Source organism: Trichomonas vaginalis, chromosome II (genome assembly GCF_026262505.1).
Source record: "Trichomonas vaginalis G3 chromosome II, whole genome shotgun sequence".
NCBI classification, from domain to species: domain Eukaryota; phylum Parabasalia; order Trichomonadida; family Trichomonadidae; genus Trichomonas; species Trichomonas vaginalis.
In genome coordinates, this window is record NC_067204.1 from 13,509,289 (window position 1) to 13,527,284 (window position 17,996).

General features: G+C 34.1%; 11 protein-coding genes across 11 annotated transcripts, besides 1 other annotated feature; 7 read left to right on the forward strand and 4 right to left on the reverse strand.

Moving 5' to 3' along the window:
* Nucleotides 1-143: 143 nt before the first annotated feature.
* TVAGG3_0539550 (armadillo (ARM) repeat-containing protein family) lies at nucleotides 144-1,592 on the forward strand (the record flags this gene model as incomplete). The annotated part of the gene is made up of 1 exon (XM_001320412.1): nucleotides 443-1,540. The coding sequence occupies one exon, from the start codon at nucleotides 443-445 to the stop codon at nucleotides 1,538-1,540; it is 1,098 nt and encodes a 365-aa protein (XP_001320447.1).
* Nucleotides 1,593-5,496: 3,904 nt separating this feature from the next.
* Nucleotides 5,497-17,996: part of a mobile genetic element that runs on past the window's edge.
* Nucleotides 6,576-7,174, forward strand: TVAGG3_0539570 (uncharacterized protein; the record flags this gene model as incomplete). Its single annotated transcript, XM_051237864.1, has 1 exon — nucleotides 6,576-7,174. A coding segment is annotated over one exon (599 nt), but the record flags the coding sequence as incomplete, so codon positions are not given.
* On the forward strand, nucleotides 8,557-9,093 carry TVAGG3_0539580 (protein of unknown function, DUF4106 family; the record flags this gene model as incomplete). The annotated part of the gene is made up of 1 exon (XM_051237865.1): nucleotides 8,557-9,093. The coding sequence occupies one exon, from the start codon at nucleotides 8,557-8,559 to the stop codon at nucleotides 9,091-9,093; it is 537 nt and encodes a 178-aa protein (XP_051095689.1).
* TVAGG3_0539590 (uncharacterized protein) lies at nucleotides 9,746-10,129 on the forward strand (the record flags this gene model as incomplete). Its single annotated transcript, XM_051237866.1, has 1 exon — nucleotides 9,746-10,129. One exon carries the CDS (start codon nucleotides 9,746-9,748, stop codon nucleotides 10,127-10,129), a length of 384 nt encoding a protein of 127 aa, XP_051095690.1.
* Nucleotides 10,158-10,990, forward strand: TVAGG3_0539600 (uncharacterized protein; the record flags this gene model as incomplete). Its single annotated transcript, XM_051237867.1, has 1 exon — nucleotides 10,158-10,990. A coding segment is annotated over one exon (833 nt), but the record flags the coding sequence as incomplete, so codon positions are not given.
* On the forward strand, nucleotides 11,431-11,850 carry TVAGG3_0539610 (protein of unknown function, DUF4108 family; the record flags this gene model as incomplete). The annotated part of the gene is made up of 1 exon (XM_001320411.1): nucleotides 11,431-11,850. The coding sequence occupies one exon, from the start codon at nucleotides 11,431-11,433 to the stop codon at nucleotides 11,848-11,850; it is 420 nt and encodes a 139-aa protein (XP_001320446.1).
* TVAGG3_0539620 (uncharacterized protein) lies at nucleotides 11,867-12,313 on the reverse strand (the record flags this gene model as incomplete). Its single annotated transcript, XM_001320410.2, has 1 exon — nucleotides 11,867-12,313. The coding sequence occupies one exon, from the start codon at nucleotides 12,311-12,313 to the stop codon at nucleotides 11,867-11,869; it is 447 nt and encodes a 148-aa protein (XP_001320445.2).
* On the forward strand, nucleotides 12,350-13,225 carry TVAGG3_0539630 (protein of unknown function, DUF4106 family; the record flags this gene model as incomplete). The annotated part of the gene is made up of 1 exon (XM_051237868.1): nucleotides 12,350-13,225. One exon carries the CDS (start codon nucleotides 12,350-12,352, stop codon nucleotides 13,223-13,225), a length of 876 nt encoding a protein of 291 aa, XP_051095692.1.
* On the reverse strand, nucleotides 13,687-14,565 carry TVAGG3_0539640 (KilA, N-terminal/APSES-type HTH, DNA-binding family; the record flags this gene model as incomplete). The annotated part of the gene is made up of 1 exon (XM_001320409.1): nucleotides 13,687-14,565. The coding sequence occupies one exon, from the start codon at nucleotides 14,563-14,565 to the stop codon at nucleotides 13,687-13,689; it is 879 nt and encodes a 292-aa protein (XP_001320444.1).
* Nucleotides 14,654-15,265, reverse strand: TVAGG3_0539650 (organellar and viral DNA polymerase type B; the record flags this gene model as incomplete). The annotated part of the gene is made up of 1 exon (XM_001320408.1): nucleotides 14,654-15,265. One exon carries the CDS (start codon nucleotides 15,263-15,265, stop codon nucleotides 14,654-14,656), a length of 612 nt encoding a protein of 203 aa, XP_001320443.1.
* On the reverse strand, nucleotides 16,819-17,727 carry TVAGG3_0539660 (organellar and viral DNA polymerase type B; the record flags this gene model as incomplete). Its single annotated transcript, XM_001320407.1, has 1 exon — nucleotides 16,819-17,727. One exon carries the CDS (start codon nucleotides 17,725-17,727, stop codon nucleotides 16,819-16,821), a length of 909 nt encoding a protein of 302 aa, XP_001320442.1.

Genomic DNA, 17,996 nt, shown 5'->3' on the forward strand with positions numbered 1-17,996 from the left:
TTAGACTGATAATCATTCACAAGTCTCGGAGTTAATTATATGAGATTAATTTTTATTCATAGAATGCCTTCAAAACTTAATATCCTTGATATGTTGGCAATTGACATAAAGGACCCATTAGAATTCACCCATTTTGATATAGGTGATTTTAATGGATGGTGATTATAAAAATGAAATCGAAGAAAATGAAGCGGAAAGAATACCGTTAGTACAAACTCTCGAAAATACAGAAGACGAAGATAAAGAAACAAGAATAATTGCTCAAATCGATTCGTTCTATAATAATTTCAATCAAAATTTACTAAATAGCTATTTTTTCATATATAACGTATGCAGAACAATCAATGAGAACATTAGATCATCCTTAAAGGACTACAATTTTTCAGAATTATTCATAAACTCCATTATTTCAACCGATAACATAGGCATCAAAGCGCAAGGTATGATTTCACTTGGGGTATACTACATTGCATTTCCATCTTTTATCGATCATGCATTTATTTCATATACGACCGAATCCTTCGTTTCAATCAACGAGATCATACCAGAACTTGTTGAATATATTAAAGGACACTTAATACTAATCAATTCATTTGTCACTTCCTATGATTTACTCAGAGAAATTGATGATAGATTTTATTCTGTATTGCCATTATTCTTTTTGCACCCACTTCTAATAAGATCATCAAAATACATATTATCCATTCTCACCCAATCAGTAAAAATCCTATCAGCTATAGAAGCTGGAGATAAAACCGAAATTTTCAATAATTTATGCAACGACGTTGTATCTGCTTCATTAGCAATAATTAAACATGATTCAAAAATACATTACACGCAAGAACGTACTCATTTGCTTCTTTTAATTGTTCAAGGAGAATTAATTGACAAAGGAAACATAGAAATTCAAAACGCATTCAATAATGTTATTCAATTTGAAAATCCTAATCTTAAAAACATCTTTGATATAGTAAATGCTACAGAAAATTTCGATAATTTGTATGATGATTTAATAATACAAGCATTTGAAGCATTGGCAAACGAAATTACCGAAAAAACAGATAATATTAGAATATCTGCAATGAGATTAATGACAAAACTCTTAGAAAAAGATTCAAATAGATTTAGTTCAATTTTTCTTTGCGATGATTCAATAGAATACATACAAGACATTATAAAAATAATAAATAATGGTACAGCAAATGAGTTTAAGCATGCAGGAAAACTCTTGTCGTTCATTATGCAAAGATTTCCACAATTATTTGCAAAAGAAATTTGGTGGACGACCAACGACCCGAATGACGTGAATTTACCGAATGCAATTGATAAATTCATATTATATAAACAGTCTAGGACACAGTCATTCTTTCTTGGACTCGAATGCATCGCTTCTTTCATGAGAATTGAGAATATTGATTCACAACCTTTCATAGAAGCATTAGTCAACATAGGAATCAAAGAAAAGATGGAAGAATATATAGATGATGATCCTGATGATGAATTGGCACCATTTGTATATGAAGATCTATTCGGAGAATAGAAAATATAATACAGAATATTATTGTTTGAATTATAAAAAATTTATTGCCTTATCTCTCATTTTTTATCACTTTCCAGTACTTTTTTATATGAGTGATCAATATAAAGTGAGAATGCACTTATGTGGATTTAAATGGAATTAATTTCATCAACTGAGAATTTATAGTTACATCATAAATCGGGTTTATATCATGAATTTCATGGGCGTGATGCTTAAAAAGAGAAAGTTGGATCATGATGTTAGAATAAATATAATATTGAAGGAATAAATCATAAATATGGTATTTACGTGGAAAATGTCATGTAAACAAAGCACTGCAATTCTTAGATACTAGTTAGGAAATGTAAGCTGATCAGTGATTTATCAATTTTAGGATCATTGATGAATAAGTAATTTGCCCAGTCCAAAGGACTGCTGCCATCAACAAATTTCTCATCAAAGTTATCGCAAAAATTTATTAGAGCACATTTTCCCATTAAAAATTGAATACGGATTCGCTCAGAATAATTTGAAAGGACAATTGGAGCGCAAAACTATGAATTCATATGCGTTTGCAAAGAGGATTAAATTTTATGATTTTTTTAAAAAATGTTGATAGCATAAATTTTAAGGGTGCACCCGTATGTACGTTTATTTGAGAGGAGGAGGATTACCCTCTCAATTTTGAGGGATTCGTTAGTTTATTTTCTCGATGAATATGCAATAAAATTTGATTTTTACCTTATCAATATACTTCATATAATATACACATGTTCATGTAAAAACTTTTTTTCCAAAATCCTCAGGAATTAAGGGATTTTTGAATTTTAAGAATTTTTTTCGAATTTTTTCGAAAAAAAATATTTTCAGAACAGCCTTAACGGCTAAGATTTAGGAACAATGTTAAGTATCAAAAAGAAAGGAGGTCTGATATAGACAACATATATCGTTGAAGGTTGAAAAAATCTCTAATATTTGAGCCCAAAATTTCAAATTTTAATTTTTTGAAAAAAGAGGCCACCCGTATGTACGTTTATTTGAGAGGAGGAGGATTATATTTTTGAAAGGGTGAAACATTATGAATATGTTAATTATATAATAATATGTATTATTATAAAAAAGAAAAAATAAAGCACGTTAAAATTTTTCTTTCTTGATTTTTTACAAAATCTACTTAGAATTAAAAAAAAAAAAAGGTAGTGGGGCTTCCAGGCACTTCGTGCCCTCTAGCCCTGAAGATGTTTAGTATAAATGAAGTTTTTTGGGTACTGGGGGCTTCCAGGCGCGTTGCGCCCTCTAGCCCATAAAAAATTTTTGAGAGTCGTCGTCGTTGACTTTTTTGTAGAGCACTCAAAATAGTATAACTTTGTCCGGACAAGTAAGGGTCTATCGTCGCTACAGGAAAAGTTACGGGCGTTCCAAGGAAGTATACTTTGAGAGACTCTTTAGAAACTTTAGACGTTTTACATAACCATCCATGCTTTTACTTTACATCCGATAAAAGTGGTTTGGAAACCGTTATGAGATGGTTAGAGGACATACATGACTATGAGTTTAGATATGACAAGATAGAATATGAGAGAGGTCCTATAAACCGGAGAAAGTGTCATATAAACATCTGTCAAAAACCGTTTTTTACTTCACTTAAAATGCCACGTAAGCTACGTAAGAATATACGTAAGAGGAAGAGAGCATTGAAACATCCAATAGTAAAACTGACACCACAACAACAGTTGCAACAACAAATGCTGAATGACCCCACTATGTTGCAACAAATGTCAAGCAATCCTATGCTTTTAAACCGAGTTATTGGTGCACAGAGTGGAGGTTTAAGAGCGGCACTTTTAGCGAAAATGGCAGGCTATGGTGGAGCTGCAGACGGAACAGCATATAACCCTCAAAGTCAAATGAATTTGAGTTCACTCAAAAATCAAATAGCAGATGTCAAAAAGTCAAACATAGACATACAGAAGCAAATAAGTGAAAACGAAAAGAAACTAGAATATGACAGACACACAAAGAAACTCAATGAGTTAAACGTAGAGAAAAAGAAGAAAGAAGAACAACTGAAAGAACTAAGTACAGAGGAATATGCGAAAAAAGTGTCAGAAAAAGCAGCAGAAGTAGCAAAAATGGAACAAGATGTTATAAATTTGAAAAACCATACTACTCAATATAAAGTACTGAAAGATGAAGAGATAAAACAAAAAGCCCTGAAGACATATATGGATAGCGATGAGTATAAAAAAGAAGTTGAAGCAAATGTAAAGGCAGAAAAACTTTTACAGTTGCAAAACCAAACCGTACAGTATGAAAACTTAGCACAAGAAAGTAAAAATAACGACGCAGCCATGCAAAAGGCAATGAAAAGCGCAGAATATATAAAAGCTAACAATGACTGGTTAGATGCCCAAGCCAACGCTAAAGCAGCCCAACTTATAGGGTCAATAAGGACAAAAATACAAGCGGATGAAGACAGTTCAAATGAAGCTTTAATGAATGCTGACTTTAAGAACGCCTTCGAAGCTCTTCATAGTAAGGTGAAACTAGTGAACGACTTCTCATCTGGAAAGAAACTGAAGTCTGAAGGTTTCGACAACGAGTTAAGAGAAGTAGCACAAAATATGACGAAAATAACAGATGCAGCAACGAGACAGGCAGTTCAAAGTGCCTATGACGCCGTTAGAGCAACTGTTGTGGAAAGTCAAGAAAAAGAGTTACAACAGACCAAAACAGACCTAGTAAATGCTTTCTTAAAAACGAAAAGTCAGGTAGGACACTATGCTGCAGATGGAACATATGTGCCAGCTGGTGGAACTTATATACCAGCTGGTGGAACTTATATACTAGCTAGTGGAACCTATATACCACCAAACCCTCCAAGAGAAGCACCTGCACCAGGACTACCTAAAACATTTACATCGTCACATGGACACAGACACAGGCATGCACCAAAACCAACACAACAACAACAACCAGCACAACAACAACAACCAACACAACAACCAGCACCACAACAACAACCAGCACAACAACCACCTCCACAACCAGCACAGCAACCAACAGTTCAAAACCCTGCACAACAACAACCACAAACAGAGCAAGGACATAAAAGAAGTAGAGAACAAGGAAACCAAGATTTCTTAAAAATGCTTAAAGAAGACTATGGTTACCCAGATACTCTTGACTTTAGTGACAGATATAAAGAAGCTATTAGAAAGTTCAAGGAAGGAAATACTGACCCGAACCTATTTAGCTTTATGGCTCAGCACCAAATGGGATATAATTTCAAACCTGGAAAATACAAGCTCGCTAAGGGATATGATTTAATAGCATATCATCCAAATGACATGAACGAATTTACTCCGAGATATTTGATGTCAGAGCTAAATGACAATTCAACTCCCGTCATGAAACGCGTAAAAAATAGAGACGGAACGAAAGAAGAAAGGTTTATGAGTCCGGATGACTTAGATAGGGAACTTGTTAAAAACGGTCTCGGAATATATGAAATGCCAGCAGATGAGGTACAAGAAACTCCACAGGAAGAAGTTCAGATACAACCAGACATGGAAGAAATAGTTCAGCAACAACAGCTAGAAGAGCCTGAAGGAAACGAACAAGTCCCTCCTTTGGAAACTAACTTCACAGAACTAGATGAAGATTTGGAACAGCCGAAAAATCTTAACCCTCAACAAGTGTATGCGGAGAATATGGAATCTTTCCAAGAGTCTAAGAAAAATTCGGCTGACATAGTAGAAGAATATCGAAAAATGTTTGCCGACATACAAAAGACTCCAACACCAGATGAAAATATTCAGCATAGAATGGAAGTACTGAAAGAAAATGTACACAAATACAACAACCCTTTTTACTTACGACCATATAACGTTCAATCTTTGGCTGAACTCGGTGAAAATAAAAGGTTAAATTTCAACAAAACATATAAAAATGAAACATTGTTTAAAGTTCATTCAGAACCTAACCAATATGGAAACAAACCTACTTTTGTTTCTGCAGACTATGGAACTACAATGAGATGGGGTCATAAAGCTAACCCGGATAGGTGGTTCATAAACTTACAACCACAATTCCAAGAAGTTGTAGACGCAATGGAAGTCAATGGTGAACCAGATATAGCTGGTATTTTCAGCGCGGCTTTAATGCCATTGAAAGATATGAAAGATGCAGATATTTTGGACCAGTATGAAATGAACATGGCTGATGGAAATATAACACCTGACGTTCTAGAACATTTATCTCAAAGAACTACACAGAACCATAGAGATGGTATATTTGGTGAAGAGTTTAGAAAGAAAGTTAGGGAGAGCGAAGGAAGAGAACCTATTGTACATGACCTTGCAAACGAAAGTTTGCAAAATGTCATAAAAACTTACTTTGCAGACGATGAACCGAGAAGGGATGAATATTTAAGAAAACTCAAATGGACAGTACCAAATGAAATGTTAGTATTGAAAAACATGTTCCTTGACAAAATAAAACCAACTACAGAAATAAATGACGAAAGACTGAAACATTGGGTAAAAGCTTTCCCATTCACAAAAGATATAATTGGTAACATGGAAAGAAAACCAGAATGGCTACAAAAACATATATTTGGAAACGAGCTTATTCCATATGGACAAGCTCTGTTTGAAGAGCTTGAACCGGAAACTCAGGAAAGAGTCATGCAAACAATACGCGAAGACTCAAATACAAACTATGACAAACTCTTTCTAGGATATAGGTTACCTGAGATGGGCGACCAGAGCCCAAAGGCAAAAAGGACATGGGAAATTTACAACATACTAGGTGAACATGAGGCAAAGATGCAACAACTTGAAGCAGAGGGCAAGTTACCAAAAGCGACACCAAAGAAGAAGAGAAGAGTAGAACAAAGTGAAAGTAGTGAAGAAGTAACTTCATCTAGTGAAAGTAGTGGCAATGAAGGAAAAAGAAGAGTTAAAAACTCAGCCAGGAAGAAAGTAAAGCTTGGTCCACGTGGGTTCTATTATGACATATAAATCCAACTATTCTATATTTTTACCCATATGAAATGTACGCCGCTCAGAATATAACGCCAACAGTTTTGGATGCCATGAATGGAAATGTTTCCGAATGGTATAACGAATGCGACAATGCCATTAGAAGGTCAGAAATAGTTCCTGGAACTTACGAATATACAACTGCTGTTTCTTATGGAAATGTAGGTGAGTTTGGAGAAGGTTCTTCAACAACAGTAGATATTGCTTGCGACAGGTTTCATATAATTTCTATTGACAACTCATTCTTATACGTGGAACAAGACATTGAAATAAAACCTTCTGCCAAGTTGTCTGACAAGAAAGGTTGCAATGGAATTTTCTATGTCGGATACCAATATGCTCCAGAAGTTTTCATGGGATATAAGATATATTCTAACTCTGACTTAGTTCAAACAGTAACATGGGCAAACTATGAATGGTTCGCTTTGAGAAACTCAGTACAACCACAAGCTAGAGAACAAACAGACCAATATGCAACTATTGAGAAAATAAGAAGACTTGACCCTAACGTTCCAGGAGTTTATGTTAACCTTTCTGGACAAACTGCAGCAGCAGTAACCAAAGTAAAACTGAAACTTAGAGTTCCTTTGTCATCTTTCCTCATCTTCAGGTTTTTAAGATACTTGCCAACTGGGCAGGAAAAATTTCTATTGAACTTACTCCAAGCAAAAATAACTTAGTCATTGCACCAACACAAGACCCATTCACTATTACAGACGTAGAGGGAACAAATAAAACGTCATTCGCCGAATTTTGCAAAGACAAAGTTGACTTAGACTTTGGTTTCTCAAACCTCAACACTGAAGTAAACTATTATTTCAATGCTGCTGGAACTGCTTGGGACCCAGTTAAGTTCACATGCGAAAAATTTGAATGCAAGAGAATAGAAAGCAGACTTGCAGTCTATATGTTGGACCCAGATATTTCAAATGCTTTAGCTGCCAAATATATTGCAGTTCCACTTATGTTCCCTATACACCAAATATCTGTCAAAGACTTTGCAGGTGAAGTTGGAAACCAAAGTGCTGACCCAGGTGCAAGAACAGATATTGCCTTAACAACTGCAATGAAACATGCAGATACTATGTTTGTTCTTTTCAGACGAACTATAAATGACTATTCTTGTTTCTACAACCCGGTATTAAATATCATATAAACATAGATGGCAAATATTATCCAAGAGAAGAATATTCTACAGTTGAGGATATGAGGTCATACAACTTGACATTAGATGCTATGAACTTTAACAACAACTTCACAACAACCATTAACCCTGAAATGCAAAGTTCTATTATGCCATATGTGAAAGTATGGACTCATACAGGAGGTCAAAAAACTCAATATACAAATGGAGACCGTTCAAACTTTTGGCTTGGCATTCCATTTGCTGACTCAGAAGACTTTATGGGTGGTATTTCAACTGTTGGTACTGTACAAATACAATATACTGGTGACAGAGACGGTCCAGATGAATTGAAAGCAAAGAAGTTTACAAAACCAATAGCACTTTTCACGGAAGATGCTCTTTTGAAGATTCGTTCGATGAAACCTGCTGGGGCTCCTCAGATTGGCATAACGACAGCTTCCATCGAGCAGATTTTGGCAGCAGGTCAGTAAGTTGTTCTTGAACTGACTTCTCTCCGTCAAATATTGACAGTACGCCAGTTTTGACATAATATTGTATTATAAACTTTCCTTTAGAAATATCGTCAGTTTTGTTGTTATATTTTTGTCTGCTTCAAGAACTTTCACCATTTCAGTTATACCAACTTTCTTTGCTTTATGAAAATATTTTGGTTCAGCAAAGACTGCTATTCTATAACATTTACCATTGTTTGTATAAAGAACTATTCTGTCGATGTATTTGTATTGTTTGTGTGTGTAAACTTTGTTCTGCTTCAATTCGAAGAGATACTCAAATACGTCCATCTTTTTATTCTAAGTAAAATGTCATTTCCGAAAAATAGAAGCGTAAGTGTTTCAAAAGGTTTAATGGCGGTGGCAGATGTGAAGTTAAATTCACCAACTCAAACAAACAGTCAAAGTGTTGTTGTCAATGTCAAAGACAGAGATGTTGAAGTGGGGAAACCATACGAAGACGAAGATGGTATAACAATAGTTCCTGTAAAAGAACAACCAACATACCCTGAAGTTAGCAGAGACTTAAGTTCTGTTGCAGATATTCGAAACGACTACCAACAACTGAAAGACAAACTTCAAACTCAGGAGAAGATTTGTCAAGCTTTCGGTATAATGTTAAACTTGGTCGAACACAACCCTGTAAAAGTGAACTCATATGTCATTGCACCTCATGAAGTTTTGAAAGAACTATTGAAACTTTTGACAGAGGCAGACGATATAAACATCAAAGAAATAGAACCCGACGTTAGTTGCTGTGGTGTTTCATATAATGTCATTGACAAGATATACGTTATGAAAGGAGGTGAAACGTTGAACTTAAAATATAGTTTCCCAGACGTTATAAAAATATTTGACGACCACAACATTTCATTAAAATTTATTTGCTAAGTAAAAATGTCAAAACTTCTTGAAAGATGTTTGAAGAAAAATAATATAGACTTTATTTCATGTAAAGGACTTTACACACTTTTGAACGATATGAAAGACCCTGTTTTGTTTGTTCGTGTAGACAAAGGAAAGTTCTATGTCTTTACAAAATATTTGAACTTCTTAGACAGAGAACTTCAAGAAACGCCATGTGAAAGTTTAGATGAAGTTCTTCTCCACTTTCAGAAAAACTTTTAAATATATGTAAATGGCAGAAGACATAGTGGTTTATACTATTACGACTAAAAACCCTGAGTCATATAATTCTATAACAACAAACTTACAAAGTCCTCAAGGACGATATTGTAAACTAACTTTAAACACAATGACGACTAAAGCCTGTTTTGCTCTTTTGACACCAGAAGATTTTATTGTTGTGAATGGTAAAAAATACTCCTTTGAAGATACTTACTCAGATATACCACCAACAGGTTTTGTTGACTTATTTAATACTTTAAGTACGGGTGTAAAATGTGCTGCAACTAGAGCAGGTTTCATTATGTTTGGATGTCCGACTGAGTTTACTATAAACAATATGAGCTATAATACAAAACTTATATCTGGTTTTTACTACCAACAGTTTCCTATAACAGGAAAAGGTGTCATACAAGGAATGTCTATTCCATTGACTTTAAGTACACCTATTTTATATATTGTTTCAAACTTAGGTTCAAAGTGTTATTCGAATGTCGACAGAAACTACTATGACCAAAAGATACTTATGCGTATAAATAACACATTCTCTGCTGGTTTGCCTATTGTTCATTCGAATGCAGAGTTTTCAGCTTTAGTAAACTCAAACACTTTAGCAAACATAAACTTAACCTTAGTTGACGCAAACTTTGTTCCTGTAAAACTTTTATGTCCTATGTATTTGTCAATGACGGCAGAAAGTTTCGAATTGGAAGATGCAACTGGTGAAAGTATTGTATTACAAGAACAACTTCAACAACAAATAGCTCAAGAACAACTTCAACAACAAATAGCTCAAGAATAAAAAAAATATTTTTTTTATTTTTATAAAAATGTACAGAATAGATGTTTCAGATTTTTATGACTTCCAAACATTCAGAAATATGTGTCCATTTCGAGACTATAACAAAGCAGTCGAGAATTTGAAACGTTTAGTCATTTATGTCGACTCTGCCCCAGAATTTTATGTTATGAAAGAATGGGATGTTGTCTTTAACAAACCAAGAGCAACAATAGTTTCAGAACAAGAATGTAGACAGAAACTTAAGAAAATAAAAGTCGTACAAGTTGGCATGAAGATGTTAGATGCTTGGGATATCTTATTGTCAAAACTTGAAGATTTTTCAGTTCGTGGTATAAAGTTTTATACACCTTCTCCAAACTTCTATTCTATCTTCACTGGATATAAATATGAACAAGTAGAATGGAAAGAAAATATTATAGAAGCTTGGTTAGACCATGTCAAAGAAATTATATGCAATGGAAACGAAAGAGTCTATGAGTATATCTTATGTTGGTTTGCAAACATCTTACAACATCCAAGTGCTAAAAATGAAACTGCTCTCATTATAATTGGAAAACAAGGAACAGGTAAGAACACTTTCTTTACAGATATCTTATGCAAACTGTTAGAGGGCTATTCGAACCCGAATATGACAAACTTAGAAAACATCTGTGGCAAGTTTAACTCTTCAATAGAGAATATGAAACTTATAGTATGTAACGAACTTCAAAGTATAGATACAACAAAAGTTTTGAACTCAGATGCTTTGAAGAGTCTTATAACAGACAAAGTTGGAGTTGTTGAAAGAAAATATAAAGACCAAAGAGTTTGTGAAAATGTTGCAAATTTCATTATGGTTTCAAACAATGCTGTTCCGATGAAGTTAGAAAGTTCTGACAGAAGATATGTAGTTGTCAGAACGTCAGAAGCTCATATGCAAGATACAGAATATTTTGACGCTTTGTCAGAAACTTTGACATCTGACTTTTACAACCACTTGTTCTCATATTTCATGACATTAGATATTTCTAAGTTCAATCCAAGACAAATTCCACATACCGAAGAGAGACAAACATTGTTAGAAGCAAACAAGAGTGTATATGAACTGTTCATAGATGAAACTGACTTTGAGTGTTTAGATGAAAGGTCATTGTACGATTCGTATAAACAATATTGTCAAGAGTATGGTTATATGACAGCGTCTAAACGAACATTCTTGGCAAATGTCAAAAGTCTTTTAGACGTACAGAATGGTGTATATACAAAGAAAAATTTTTCTGAGTAAATTTAAAAAAAAATATTTTTTTTATCCGATAGAAAAGATGACAAAATTCATCTCAGTAAACAAGTACATGTCAGGACTTAAAGAAGAACTAGACCCATTCACATATTTGAATGTTTACTTCTACCATTTTGAAAAGTCTTCATTCAGCAAAGTTTGGAACATCGAACCAGTTAAGTTTGCTATTGTGACTAAAAATGGTGCGAAATTTGAAGACTTAGACATAGAAGGTTTGTTAACAGTCAAAGAAAGTTTTGACAGAAGGTTCTCAAACCTTAAAGAAGGCAAAGCATACAAACTTGTTATACCTTATGAACCAAAGAAAGCAGACGACTATGAATATTATGAGTCTAAAGTTGTAGAAGTTCAAGGTAAATTGGGTAAAAAGATTTTAGAGTCTAAGCCAGTGTTTACTCCTAAAGAGGAAGAGAACATTGACATTGACCCAGAAATGTTCTAAAAATAAAATTTTATTTTTACATGTCAAATTTCTTCTTCTCTGGTTCAGGTTCTTTCTTCTCTTCTTCTACTTTCTTTTTTTTCTTTTCTTTCTTCTTCTTTTCTGGTGGAGTTATGTCAAACTTCTCAGAACCATATTTTTGTAAAAGTTCTTTGTCCTTTAATAGCTCTTCTATTCTGTTTTCTATTTCATCTTCAAGAACAGCGCATGTGTCTTCTTTGCATTCTAAGAAGTTTTGTTGGACTTCATCTCTCCAAGAGGCGTCATCTCTGTCAACAAGTCTGTCATTGACAAATTTTAAGACTTCTCTGCTTAATGTTTTATGGTTCTTGTCATATTCCCAGAAACAGAACTTTAGAACAAATTCACCTTTCTTGTTTACACTATGTAAGATTTTATGGTCGACAGATGTTTTGCTGTCGAAAAGCTTGTCTCGAATATAGATAGCGAAATCGCTAGACATTTTCTAAAAGATAAAAATTTTAATTTTTCTAAAAATATGTTAGAAAAAAAGTTTGCTGACATTGACAAAAAATTTGAGAATGTTTTAAATAAGAACAAGAGGAAGTTGGAAAATGCTCAGATAAAACCCATACATGACAAGTTCTTATTTGCTCAGAATGGTATAACAGGTCTAATTGCACCGCCTGGGTCGGGTAAGACTTTCACTTATCTTAAAATGGCTGCACAACAACAAGAACTAGATGAGAAGAACCCATTCTATGAGTTAGTTGTCATTTGTAGTACTTCGGGTCAATTTGACCAAACCGTCAATTCGTTCAAAGATATTATAAAAAAGTCTAAGTTAGTATGTATAAAAGACTCTGAGTTGTTAGATTGGATAAAGAAGTACCAAAGAAGAGTTTTGAAGTACAATGCTATAAATGAGTATGTCAATTCGAAGTTTAAAGACCCAAATGAGGAAATGCAGAGAATATTAGAGAAGAAACACTTCAGAAACAAACAGAAAGAGATAGAATACATTTCGAAGAAATTGCAATCTTACGATTGGAAGACTTACCCTCATAGATGTCTTCTTATCTTAGATGACTTTGCTTCTCATCCTTTGTTAAAGAACAGAGAACAAGACATGTGTCGAATTCTTAAGAAGCTCAGACACTTCAACATCTCTGTTGTCATTTGTGTACAGACAGCCAAGAGTTTAAGTAAGGATGTAAAGAGAATACTTACTGACATTGTACTTTTCCCCGGATTGTCCGAAGACGATTTCATGGAACTTATGAAAGAGTCCATGGCAGGTAAGTTTGACAGACATGAACTATGGGAGAAGTACAAAGTCATACAAGACCCTCATACTTCTTTCAGAATTCATATCTACGCAAACAAAGTTCAAATTGTAAAAAGTCAAGCGTAAAAAATGTAAGTGTTGAGTCTTAGTCTGTTGTGGTGCTGCAGCTTTCGGTTCTTCTGGCTTTGGAATGGACTCGGTTGGTGGTACGTCGGACATTCGTTTGTGTCCTGTCGGAAGGAAAAACTTTTCCTGTTGGATGGAAGAACTTTTCCTGTCGGAAGGAAAAATTTTTTCTGTCGGAAGGAAAAACTTTTTCTGTCGGAAGGAAAAACTTTTTCTGAAGTTCGACCAAAAAGTTCTCAATTTTCGAAAATTTGAATGGTTTACGGACGGACAACTGGAAAAATTTTTCCTGTTGGAAGGAAATTTTTTTCCTGTCGGAAGGAAAATTTTTTCCTGCCAGAAGGAAGGACTCGGAATGCCAGAAGGAAGGACTCGGAATGCCAGAAGGATTTGACAAGACAATTGACCTTATAGAGCTACCTGAGCCATCTGAAGTCAAGCTTGAAAAATAAATGGTTCATTTACTCTGCTTGTTTGAAGTTGTCAAAATACTCTGTTATTTTTTCTTTCAGTAGCGGCAAATCTTCTTTGAAGGTAAGTATTGTACAACCTTTAATATCATAGTGTGTTTGAGGTAACGTATCTTGAACTATTTGTTTCACATCTTCATTCGGTGTCATTGAAATCGGTAAGTTTTCGCGATAGAACCAATTTCTGTCAGATTTGTAAATCTTAGCAAGGTCGTAAAAGCTTTTGTTGTTTCTTCTGACTAAATGCAACATAACCATATCTCTGTCTTCTTCATTTTCCATCTCTTCAGTATAAATCATATACTTATAGTTCTTTTCCTTTCCTTTTGGTACCGAACGTGGTATTCTTTTCTGAAGGCTTTTGTCTTTTGCTTCAATGACTTCATCTTTTGCATGAAGTTTCTTTTCCATCTCTTCACGTTCTTGTCTATGAATTTCGTCAAGAAGTCTGTAAATATACCAAGCATAACGAGGCGAAGCCCACATTGCAACAGCATTTACAAGAAGTCTATGTACATACCAGCCTCTCAAACCATTTGGCAAATTTTCACGATTTTCATGAGTTTTAGGCGACTGGGGTTTTGTACCTACTCGCTGTTCTTCACTGTTTTCATAGAGTTTTGGCGACCCCGAAAAAAGTCTGTCTCGCTGTGCTTCGCTCAAAAGTTCTTGTGTGCTTTGGTTCCTAAACCAGTCTTTAGGAAGCTTAGTATCTGGAGCAAAACATGCTGTCAAAATACTTTGCATTTGGTACATATCGTCTTTGACCGAACGAATGAGACGGAGTTGTTTGTTAAACTGAACCCACTCGTATTCTTCATTTATGGCTTCATGAACGATAGCAGTTGTTGTGTTCTCTGTTGTTGTCATATCTGTCTTTACATACAAAATAAAAAAAATATTTTATAAAAAACTAGCGTTATTTCCTGACTTTCACAAAAGACCAAAAATAAACGCTTTACATGTATTTTTCAGCAACTTCGTCAAATAATTTTATAGCTTTACCTATCTCATCTACTTCAAACGTTTCTTTACCTTTCGTGGGAGCACCATACATTTTCTCAAACTTTTCAAGTAGTTCTGTTTCAGCAGCTCTCATATCATTAACAAACGCAACCTTGACTCTATTGACTGTACTGTCATATCTTAGAGTTATATTATATGTTCTTCCTATCTTATATCTCTTTGTATTGAAGTCCTTCGGTTTCTGAACGATGTAAAGTAAGCCTTCACTGCAACGTTCCGTATCGAATGAACCATATGTTATGAAGTTATATCCAACAACTGGGTCTAACCATAACAAAACTATTGGTATAAGACTTTTGTCGATGAGATATGCTGCAGTTCCATAGAATCTTACCGATATCATAAGCTCAGGATTTCTTGTCAAAATATTCTGAGTAGAAGCATTTTTAACCCAGTCCTTTGCTTTCTTTCCAAATGGAGATATAATGTCTGACAAAGAATATTTGTTGTATTTCTTTGAGTATCTTACGTTTAAATCACCTATTCTAACCACTTTGGTGTCATTGTCTATCTTTCTAACTGTTTCAAACTCAATGTTTGTCATTTTCTGTCTTTACATACAAAATAAAAAAAATATTTTACAAAAAACTAACTTTATTTTTTCTATCTTGTATAAAAGATATGATTTCAGGGATTTTTTTGACGAAGTGTCAAAGTTCTCTTCGTAAAAAAATAACAGTTATATAATGAAATTTGGTCATTTTTTCACGATTTCAGGGATTTTTTTGACGAAGTGTCAAAGTTCTCTTCGTAAAAAAATAACAGTTATATAATGAAATTTGGTCATTTTTTTACGATTTCAGGGATTTTTTTGACGAAGTGTCAAAGTTCTCTTCGTAAAAAAATAACAGTTATATAATGAAATTTGGTCATTTTTTTACGATTTCAGGGATTTTTTTGACGAAGTGCAAAAGTTCTCTTCGTAAAAAAATAACAGTTATATAATGAAATTTGGTCATTTTTTTACGATTTTCATGAGTTTTAGGCGACTACGTTTTTGTACGTACTCGCAATTTTTTACGATTTTCGTACGGAATCTCTATCCTCGGTTTTCCTCGGGTAGCAAACATATGAGGAAATTCATGAAATTTGGTCATTTTTTTACGATTTTCATGAGTTTTAGGCGACTACGTTTTTGTACGTACTCGCAATTTTTTACGATTTTCGTACGGAATCTCTATCCTCGGTTTTCCTCGGGTAGCAAACATATGAGGAAATTCATGAAATTTGGTCATTTTTTTCAGCAAAAATATATTTTAGGGTAGATGGTTAGATCTCACCTCTTTTCTCACCTCTTTTTTCACCTCTTGAATTTTCATGAGGGTCACCAGGTCACTCGGTCACTCGGTCAACTAACATCTTTTTGAAAATGGTGACAACATGACATTTTGACAACAGTCCAGGAAATAAACTTCATCGTATATGTTTTGTCATGATTTCATCGAAATGAGTGTAAATCAGACAAAAATATATTTTAGGTGAAGTGGTTTTTAGGTGTCACCAGGTCACTCGGTCACTCGGTCAACTAACATCTTTTTGAAAATGGTGACAACATGACATTTTGACAACAGTCCAGGAAATAAACTTCATCGTATATGTTTTGTCATGATTTCATCGAAATGAGTGTAAATCAGACAAAAATATATTTTAGGTGAAGTGGTTTTTAGGTGTCACCAGGTCACTCGGTCACTCGGTCAACTAACATCTTTTTGAAAATGGTGACAACATGACATTTTGACAACAGTCCAGGAAATAAACTTCATCGTATATGTTTTGTCATGATTTCATCGAAATGAGTGTAAATGTTTTGTCATGATTTCATCGTAATGAGCGTAAATCAGACAAAAATATATTTTAGGTGAAGTGGTTTTTAGGTGTCACCAGGTCACTCGGTCACTCGGTCAACTAACATCTTTTTGAAAATGGTGACAACATGACATTTTGACAACAGTCCAGGAAATAAACTTCATCGTATATGTTTTGTCATGATTTCATCGAAATGAGTGTAAATGTTTTGTCAAACATGAGTGTAAATGAACCAAAAATATATTTTAGGGTAGATGGTTAGATCTCACCTCTTTTCTCACCCCAGTTATTTTATAAGCGTTTTACATGAATTGTACGATGTATATTTGAAATTCTAAACAATTTTGTGGCTTCGATTTCTTCTTTTAGTACATCGAATGTTTTCACAATGCCGAATGTTTCTTTATACTTCTTCTTGACATCAGATAGAAGGAAATCGTCAGCTGTTGGATAGTTTTTGTTCAGAAATTCTAACATGTCCATTTTATTTTCTGCTGGTTTCTCTGCTTCTTTCTTTAAGTCAGCATAGTCGTTTCGCATACGTTCTATCTCTTTGACGGAGTAGTTATATTTCCTCATTGCTGCTTTACATTTAGAACATTGTGGGTTCATTTTAGCATTGTACATTGAAATTTGTCCTGCAAGTACAACTATAGCGTCAATGGTTTTCTTTAACTCAAAGGCTGCTGGTTTTATTTGTCCATTCCATACTTTACCTCTTCTATCTTTATCTCTTATCTGCCATACACATTTTGCAACTAACGAAACAAAGTTGTCGTAGGTCTTAAATTCTTCAGATTTATATATGTCAATGAAATATACCATATCGCAGTCTTTGTCCATGACTTTGTGGTTGCAATGAAATCCAAGAAACTCATAGTTAACCTTACGTATGAACTTCTTAATTTCTACTGAGTCAGTTGGTTTCACTTCTATTTCATCGAATTCTGGAATAGTAAGCTTTTGTTGTTGTATTTCAGGAAGTTTAGGTAAATGTTCCACCAGGTCCTCCATTTCATAAAGATATTCTTCATTTGTTTCATCTTTTGCAGTGCAATCTAAATCTCCTTGGAGAAGTTCTTGCTTTATCTTCTGGATTTCTGTCTCAAAAGTATATGAAGAAGGAATGAAGCTTTTCATCTCTACTAACATTGAAGTTGGGTTCATAACTAAAGAGTTTGGTGAAGTTGTTGCTAACATGTTCTTACAATAAAAATAAAAAATATTTTTTTAAAAATACTAACTCACTTTTTTCTATCTTAAGGAAATTCATGAAAATTCAAGAGGGTGAAAAAAGTGGTTAGAAAACGTGTTAGATCTAACATGCTACCCTAAAATATATTTTTGGTTCATTTACACTCGTTACGATGAAGAAGTCTTGACATTTTCCCGACTGTTGTCAAAATGTCATGTTGTCTCATTTTTTCAGAGAAGTTAGTTTACCTGGTAGCACATGGTAACATGGTAGC